Source organism: Hippocampus comes, unplaced genomic scaffold (genome assembly GCF_001891065.2).
Source record: "Hippocampus comes isolate QL1 unplaced genomic scaffold, H_comes_QL1_v1.1 scaffold230, whole genome shotgun sequence".
NCBI classification, from domain to species: domain Eukaryota; kingdom Metazoa; phylum Chordata; class Actinopteri; order Syngnathiformes; family Syngnathidae; genus Hippocampus; species Hippocampus comes.
This window is the reverse complement of record NW_017837215.1, coordinates 437,299-446,792: the sequence shown is the minus strand read 5'-3', so window position 1 is coordinate 446,792 and position 9,494 is coordinate 437,299. Positions and strand designations below refer to the sequence as shown.

The 9,494-nt window shown below is 42.6% G+C and overlaps 1 protein-coding gene across 3 annotated transcripts in view; it reads right to left on the bottom strand.

Moving 5' to 3' along the window:
* Positions 1-9,494, bottom strand: part of sez6a (seizure related 6 homolog a) — an 80,269-nt gene that overhangs the window by 35,943 nt on the left and 34,832 nt on the right. For all 3 annotated transcript variants that reach the window (XR_002166828.1, XM_019858906.1, XM_019858905.1), the window contains exons 2-3: positions 2,468-3,166; positions 1,900-2,021 (exon numbers count right to left, since the gene is read on the bottom strand). Coding sequence is in view for 2 of the 3 variants with exons in the window: in XM_019858906.1 (XP_019714465.1) it covers positions 1,900-2,021; positions 2,468-3,166 (821 nt within the window). In the remaining variant the exon portion in view is untranslated. The remainder of the gene's footprint in view (positions 1-1,899; positions 2,022-2,467; positions 3,167-9,494) is intronic.

The following is a 9,494-nucleotide window of genomic DNA, read 5'->3' as shown; positions in this document are numbered from 1 at the left end:
TCAAATCCATTTTATGAAATAAAGGACAAGACCTAGATGTCTTACTTGTAATAGCATCAACAATTCCACGCACTTGTGAAAATGGTACAGATATCGAATTGCTCCAATGTTTTGGCCCTAAAACTAAGGAACAATAACGAGTACATTTGAAATCTGAGCCTGCCACGAGGAAACCAAGAGACTTGGATTGTCTTCAGGCAGAAGGAGATGACTGCTGATGAGTAGGTGAAACACATGCTTGCCTTCGATATGTCTCTCTTTTTCAAAGAAATGGAGACCGTGGCTTCACTTTCATCAGTTGTGTCATGGACTGGCCTATGAGGTTCAGACTCGCTAATCAGCTCATCAGTATGGTGGACGGAAGCTCCCTTTCTTGCGCTGATGATTTCCAAGTACCCAATGAGTATTTTTGCCAAACGCACTGAAAAGTCTGCGACGGTTCACAAGCTATGACATCAAATGTTGTCAAGTCTTTGCTCGGGTACGCCTGTGTGGATGTGTGCAGGTAAGGGGTTCTCGGAAAAAAAATACTCTCTTCAGAAAGAGTATACTCAGTCAAGACTTATCTTGGCCCTCCAGAGGCAGGGAAACAAAGCTCACATATGGTTTCAAGTCTCCTGTGGTAAATTAGACGAGGAATTGCAAATGCCAGGCAACCACACAAACGCACACACACACACGTAAAAACTACAAATTAATTCTTATAACCTTTATAAAAAGACTTCCCATGCAAACATTCAACCTGAGACTGTCCCCGTCCTCCCACACACCCAAGCAATTTTCTGCCTGTCTATCTCCATCATCCCACACAAGAGCGGCAAATATTCTAAAAGCTAACACCAAATATGTCAGCTATTTACTAGATTAACCCCCTGCACCCTTATTTCACTTGAGTGTTTTATATAACCAACATTACCGCTTATTAAGCACATTACGAGCCAGAGTAGTCGGACATCATTTCTAATATGCCACAATATCAAGCCACCTGTAAATAAAAGGGGTCACTTGCAGTGGCCATGTGATAGTTATAATAATTAGATTGGCGTTTCTGTCCACTTTTAGGAGCCTTATGTAACGTTTTGTTGTGATACACCTGAGTTTTAAAAGCATACATAAATGCACAATTAGTGGGCTTGTTATTAAATTGTGGCAATAGGAAGTGAGTAATAAGATAAGATAAGAAAACCTTTATTAGTCTCGCAATGGAGAAATTTCCAATTCACAGCAGCAAACTTATGAAAGGAAGAAAGAGAAAAACAAAATATAGGAGCTGCTGGAAAGGCAGCCACTCTCGCGGCGCCATCTTGAAGTCAAAATAAAATAACACAACACAAAAGACACAGACAGTCGTGCAATCTCAATCACTTTTCCTGTATACACTTTGTTGTTTGAAGCAGTTATAGATGAAAGAGGAGAGGATCAGAGTGTCCTTTCACCAGTGGATCAGAGACGTCATGCTGAAAATGTGCACACGTCTGCTACAAGCTAAGTTTTGAAAGCAAACACGAAGCTTTAGCGTCCATTGACGAAAAGAGATTGGCTCACATCTCCTGTCCCACGTAATCCGCTTCAACTCCAAGCCGCGACTCCCAATTCCACATCCGCATCGGCGCTCTGCGCTGATGCTCCTTTCTTCTCATCGTTGGCTCCTCAAGCCTTGCATCCATCCAGCCGTAATGTTTAAATCGCAACATATTTATTCTTTTCGTTAGCTTGAAATATTTTTAAAAAATTAAAAAACAATCTGGGTGAAACCTGTTTGCCCAGAGTCGTAGTCAGAGGCCGCAAACAGGGCCTACCACAAGGGTCAAAAGAGGTTTACACAACTCGATCCCTCAATCAAAAAGCTAGTGTTGTTTCAGATGCTCGAAAGAATGACACGGGGTCTCGAACACTGACCTGAACCTCGACGCCATACCCCAGGTAGACGGTAATCAAGTAGTTGCACTCCATTGCGGTGTCAAGCTGCTGCAGGATTTCAATGTTGCCCTCGGGGTCAGTGAAATTTAGGCCGCACGGCTCTGCGGGAGACAGCGAAAAGACGTGTGATTCCCTTTTCCTTCAGTCCACTGACTCTTACTGACAGCCCACCTGTGTCCCCGTGGCCGTGTAACCCTCAAACTATCTCTGCGGATTGCTTCTCCCGCTACACGGTGGACAGGCAGGACAAATCAGATTGTCTTTGACGCATGAGCAACTCTGTTATTCCTCGCGGAAAGGATGAAAAGCTGTGCGCAGCATGCAAGGTGAGCAGAACGGAAGCAGAAATCTGCCGTTTAATTTTCTTCCCCTCGGAAGATGCGTGTGTCAAATCCTAACAGGGAGATACTCCAAACTTTCAGTTTCCTCTGGGGTTTAGGTCTTTGTGATGCGGCTCATACTTATTTCACAGTCATTTGAACAACCTTCTGTTTCACGCACATTAATTTATGGAAGGAGGAGTCGATGGGATTGGGAACATACTCACCGGATGTTTGCACTGTGGTGATGGTTGTCGTCGTGATCACGGAGGTTGACGCGGAAGAAGTTTGGTTCGGGAGGGACTGATTGCTTTTGTCTTTCGGCGTTTCTTTGGCTCGCCCTTTCTCCATCCTCATCGCGGAGGATGCCAGGTTCGTTTCGGCGGAAAAAGGAGGGTGATCTTGCTGCGATGATACGGAAGCAGCTCGGGTGTCGTCGTTATTTGGTGCCGCTTGCGTTGTGAGGGAGTGTGCGGTTTGCTCCAGCTTGTCGCTTTCCTTTATTTCCTCCGAAGACTTCTGCAGGAGAGGCATCAGAGGTCTGGGTGTTGTCGGGGAGAATGTGGTAAGCGGCGAGGTGGCAGCTGCCGTTGCGGTCGAGGCCACGTCTGAGAAGGCTGGAGCATCCTCGTGGGGAACTACTTGAGTGACGGGGCGCAATACATCCGAGGCGGACGCGGAGCCTGGTCTGGTGGGATATGAGCCGTCGCTCCTCAAAAAGTGCTGGTCTCCCTCAAAGTCCCTCATGAGGAGGTGCTCATGAAGCATCAAGCCTTTAAGGACCGGCCGGTGGTCTGGGCTGTTCATCGGCAAGGCGGTGGTGACCCAGTGAACCTCACTCTCTGTGTCGGCAGTCGAGGGGTATGTGATGTGACCCCTGTTCAAAGCTAGAGTCCTCCACCTGGTGCCATCACTCTCATTTGGACCTAAAAGAAAAGAGAACAATTTCACATTGGGGGGGCAAATATTCAAAGAACAGATTTGCATCCAGATATATGGATCAGCCGACTGCAATACAACATTCAAGCTAGAGTCCTCCACCTGGTGCCATCACTCTCATTTGGACCTAAAAGAAAAGAGAATAATTTCACATTGGGGGGGGCAAATATTCAAAGGACAGATTTGCATCCAGATATATGGATCAGCCGATTGCAATACAACATTGAAACCATAATCTCGGATCTGCCTCATATTTCTCCTGCAGGTTGGCAGTAGCTGTGTTAGTTATCTCAGTACAACGACATCATCCCAGCCCCACAGTGTAACCGACCCATGAATCAAGTAGGATGTGACACGGTAAAGAAAGGAACACAGTGGAGGACATTAGTTTCTTTTTGTCATAGCTGTTGCATTAGAGGAGACAAGCTTTGTCCGGGACAAAAAAAAAAGGCAAGTTTTGCCTTCCTCCCACTCCCTTTCCCATTGTGCCACCGAAGTGACGCATGGCTGTTGATATTCAAACAGCCTTTCGGTTGCCTCACAACCGTGTGACATGACGAGGAAATATTTGTGCAATTCGGGCTGCTCCACATTGCTGCATGCATCCGCTAGGTATTTAGCCTCATTGAAAATGTCTACGGTGGAAATTTTTGAACGTATCACAAATGAGACTGTTGTTGGAAAGGGGGAATTGAGATGAAGAAAGTAAAAACACAGCACAATAGTTGACTGTTGTATAGCTTAGTGTCTGAATTAGGGATGAAAACACGACTGCTTGGAAAAAAAATCACAGCAATGACAATTTTTTTCAATTAATTAAACGCCAACCTCCAAACGATGCAGCCAAATAATCTTCAATTAAAATACTTTGATAAATAACGGGAGTTATATTTCACCGGCGTGACGTAAACAACGCAAGCCTGGCAGGATTATTGGTGCACTTTTGACCTACATCTGTTAAGGTGACAGCTGAAATTTGTGTACAGTGTAATCACCAACTGTTAAGTGGCAGCTCACGCCACGTAATTAAAATTGTGTGTCCTCAAGTGTCTTCCCCCTCCCTCCACACACACACACCACACACACACTGTTTGCCTGAGGAGTTCTGACAAATGGATTTTTGGAGTCGCCAAACCCTGCGAAAATATTCATGCCTTCAGAATCTTCGACAGGCGCAAACCAGTAATTATCTGAATATTAAAAAAAAAAAAATGGAAGTTTAAATGGGTTTTAATAGCTGCTTGTTATTTCACGCCACACATAGTGGCAGGATTTCAATTTACTTCTTCCAACGTGAAGAGCAAATATAATGTGCTTAAAGTGAAGCTGCGGGAAGTATAATTTCATATGAAAATATGACAAATAAGTCCGGAGGTCACTTTAACATCAGTACAATTCGTATGCACGCTAGCATTAAAATTGCATTTGCTTTTCCAGAACGGGAAATAGATACTCGGATATGTCTGCAACCACCAAGCAAGCAAATATTTGCTCTGGAAATATGACCGGCACATTATTGATGTTTCCCTGGCTCCCAAAGTAGACCGTGCATTTAAATGCCACACAGGACACAAACCTTAACTAAAACAAAACGGACCACTAGAATGGCTCCGATCGGCAACCGCAACTTGAATGAGTACAGTCATGTTACAGTTTGCTCACCTCATGCAAAAGTATAGCAACATTCAGAAGAAAAACTTCTGATTGTTATTATCCTGATTCTTATCTGTGGCTCCTCTCGGAGTCAAAATCTCGGTGTGTTAAGCTTTTTTGACCATCCAGCTGGCTCTCAGCAGTCAGAATATCGAGTGGTGTGGAAAGATGGAGTGGGGAACTAGGTTAAAGCTGAGTTTCTCACACAAAGATCAATACAAAATCAATGTGTACAGGTTGGAGACCCCACCGTGGTGATTACTGTGCTACCACAATGTTCTCTGAAATCTAATTGGATGTTCGCTGTAGAAGTTTCACTCGGTAAGAGTTGAAATCTTGTTTTCTTCTTTTTTTGTTGTTTTTACTTTTAACCCTCAAAAATTCTTGATTCCTATCGTCGTCGGCATTGCTTCAATACCTGTTCTATAAGTTTTTAGCAGTACACTGGGATGGGTTCACTCTGGATTGTTTACCATCCAATCTCGGGATATGTTTAAAAGCTTAGCCAGTGTCCGGAAGACATCTTTTCTTCCCCTTTTTGTCCTGTGCTTAAAATGAACCTATTTTCTTGTCTCCACTCACAATTTATCGGTTAGAAACACTTTTTATGAATAGGTTTTATTGTACGATATAACCCATCGACCCTTGTGAGGATAAATGGATCAGAAAATGGATGGATGGATGGTTTATACTATATCCTGAGATCGGCTAAAAACTATTTGCGCAATGATTCCTCTGAATACGGGCCCCGGTGTTTTTTTGTTAGTCTTTGCCTAAATTAACTCGCCTCTTGTTTCCTGAACCTAATGTTGTGGACATGCTGTGAGTCTGTTAGCTCGTCACTGCAAGTTTATAGAATACCAAATATTTGTGGGGTTTTTTTTTTTTGTTATTTGAAAGCACAAACTTCCATTCCAATTACTGCTTGCCCACTGTGATTTTGGCAAACACAACCGAGCTCGACTCTGGATTTGAAAGCACAGAAGGGGCCCCTCCGTCACCCGGTTCAATCTGTAGATGGAACATCTCACTCTACTGGCAGCCAATTTAAATTCATTGCGCTTGAAGGACTCCAATCAAGTGGAGATGTACTGTCACATGCCGGTTTAAGCGTTGGGAGTGTCAGAACAAGGTGATCTTCATGGGCTCTGTCAGCTTCACAAGATGGGCGTATCGCCATCATATTTAACGATCCAGCGATCAATGACTAAAAACCCCCCCAAAGAGATGACTGATGTTTTATTTTGGGTACCTTAGATTAAAACGACATGTTTTTAACCGCTCGCGTTCCAGAATGTGATGCCACTGAAGCCTCTGCGTAAGTGCCCCGGCGGTGTTGAGGATGATGTAAACTCACAGGGCGTGCGCTCATTTACTGCAGCAGGGATTCTAATGGCGAAAAGTAGATGCCCGCGAGCTGAAACGCTTAAGAGGTTATGTGTGTAACTGCATTAAGTCACATGACACGGAGGCTTGTTAATTAGAGCGTATTCATAAATTAAAGTTGGTGTGTGCCATGACAGAATGAGATTACCGTTCTCGCGCTGGTTCGTGTTCCTATTCAGACGCGCGGCACAAATACACCAAGATGCAATTTACTGTCCATGGGGGAATTTAGGTGTGAAAGGAAGCTTTTCATTTTGAATTCACGTGTACTTTTATTGGGTCAAATGAATAGATCGAGGATTTAAAAGAGTGAGAAGAATTAAGGTTTGATAAGACAGTGAATGGAAATGATCATGTTTTAAGTCTTTCTGATGTCTGGTGATTTGGTGAGTTCTGATTCCTTTCCAAAGCGTCCTGACCAAATCATTTAAATTAAATGTTTGATATAGTTTGACATTTTGAAAAAATGTTTTATATTAGACGAGTAAAATATGCCATCTCTCCCTGCCTATGTAATGCATGCGGCAAAATACAGCTGAATGGAGGAAACATCTTTCAATTATTAAAATGAATATCGTCAGTAAAACTAGGCACTAAATTCTGTTAAAATAAAAAACTAAACATTATTTTTTTTTTAAGCAACATTAGTGTTTGTGCTTCTGCACAACAAAAAGATCACTAAAGAGACAATAACTACCAGCAAGGTCATACAATCTTAAATATGTTTGCTTAACGGTACACTGCTAAAGCTGGTAGCATGACACCTTTATCCGGACTTAAATAAAAATAATAATAAAAATGAGTTCAGTGCCTTTGACAAGCATGACATGTTTGGCAGGGGGGTAAAAATGCGCGGGCAGATGCCGCAACAATGGCTTTGAAAGTGCTACATTTTGCTGTAACCATTTGGGGCTCGAGATTATTGCTTCAATAGCGCTTATTAGACAGCACGTTGGAATCATAATGAGCCCATCCGCATCAGTCAAAAAGATTCTGGGCTCAGACCGTCCTGTTCTACCTGCACTCGCATGGCTTTTCTTTGCATTGCACCCAGATTCCAAAAACATGTCAAGGTAATTAAAGGCTCCAAATTGCACATAAATGTGAATGTGAGTGCGACTGGTTGTTTGTCAGTATGTGCCCTGTGACTGAACGGCCGACCCGATCATTCATGGATGACCTTATTGTGAAAAAAAATCGTACATTCTCAATGCCCTTCATACCGGAAGATGACTTTGTTTGGATACATTTCTGTATCCATGACAATCTGGCTGGCGGTCTTTGCCAACTGCGGAGACAGAGTGAGCAATCACAAGGGACTCCTCCTTAAGATGGCAAGAGACAAGCTTCTCTCTTCAGTTGCATATCAATGGAGTCATCAGAGAACTCTCAGTGCATGGAGAGCGCGTTAATAAGATGGGACAAGCAACACTTGAGGCGGGCTGCTGATTGACATCAATCTCCTTTAGATCCAGGGGCTTTATTTCCTTATTTTTACGCAGAGACTCTAGACAAGCAAATCAATCGACAGCTTCCATTGGGCTCGCACGCGCATCTTTCAGAACCGGCAGCGCGACTTCCTGGTTCCTCAGTGGAGGTTTACGTCGGGAAATGAAAAGGGCCTCACTTTGACACGTGCTCCATACCTGTAGCATTTGTTTGGACTACCGTGATCAAGAAAAGACGACGCGACGTAATGAGCTGGATCTGATAAATGATTCCATTAGTCGACTTAATGAATTGATAATTTAATTAGGCTTCTGGGTGTCACAGGTGCACGGAGGTGGAAATAAATAAAGTGTCGGGAGGAAAACGTACAAAATTCAATTAAGTGAGTGCTAGCTCGGAGAGCAAGCTAGATTTTTTTTCATTTAAAAAAAAAAATTAAGAAAAGAAGAAAAAAAAATCTACTTATAAGTGAAGGATATTTAAAGTGTGGCTCAGCCCAGGCGACCGAACATAATCTGATTTTAAAAGGGTCATTGATAGATTTTCAATGTAGCAGGCTGATGATTTTTGAAAACAGCATCATAACTTGGACCCTTTTTCTCCTTTTGCCCTTTGACTTCATTGAGCGGAACCGTCATTTATCATTTATTATGCTCCGGTTCAATGAACTTCGTCCTTAAGGGCTCCAAACAAACTATGGCTTAATAGAAGCTCATAAGGACTGACCTTTTACTAAAAGCGGAACAAAAACAGATCCACTTGGTAGCCCTGTTTGCATGAGACAAACCGTAGCGTAACAAAATGTAAATGGGCCATTGAACATGCACACTGCAGCAAGGAAGCTTCAGTGTAGGTTTGAATGATGTTGAATTGTGAATATTGCAATTCCATTCAATTTCTTTCATGCATATTTAGCTTATCTTTATCAAGCACAAGTGAACCAATGAGAGTACATCGTGTTGCTTTGTGTTAGTAACCCACGTCTTTCATGGAAGAATCATTGTTGTAATTCAATTTACCAATGCTGCGCTTCTGAGAATATACTGGGAGAAAATGTCTCTGACACACTTCATTTCCTTCCATTATTGAAATTTATCTTTTCATTTTATTCTCATTTACTCCATGCTGGAGTCAATTAAGAAGTGAGCCCGGGGTGAAACAGAAATCACAATTTGATAATGGATTAAGGTAATGTGATACATTTAAAATCCCAGATGCTTTGAAATAACACAACATACGATTATTTACCGTTTTATATTCAAGGTCTCTATAATTTCTTGTACTGCTCATTGCAGCGTATTTACGGATGTGGGAAATGCGAAAATATGTGATGTCAGCGTTACACATGATGCCAGCATTTCAACCTGTACATCCAACTGCAAAACACACACGCGCACTCACAAACGCATTTATAGTTATTTCATAGAACTATCACAGAGATGTGGCATAAATTCAACGGGGTTCTCTTAGTGAAATAATGAAAATCCCTTTTGGTTCACAAATACAGAGTGGGAGTGAAAGTAAAGGTGAAAAAAAAGGACAACGAAGTCATGGGCTGATGATATCATTATTTTACCAATGAAAAGACCCCACAGGCTACAGTACAGATCACAGTCATCAAACATAGCATTTAGGATTGCTGAAAAAAAAATCATTGGCATCCCACTCTACAGGCTTGAGGACTTGCGCGCTGCAAGAACCAATTAAGACGAGGGCAGGCAAAATTTCTCTGACCCTCCATATCCTGGTCACCACCTTTTCCAGCTTCTTCCCTCAGGTCGGCGTTAACGAACGAGGTGCGCTAAAACCGGCAGACATTCCAATAGC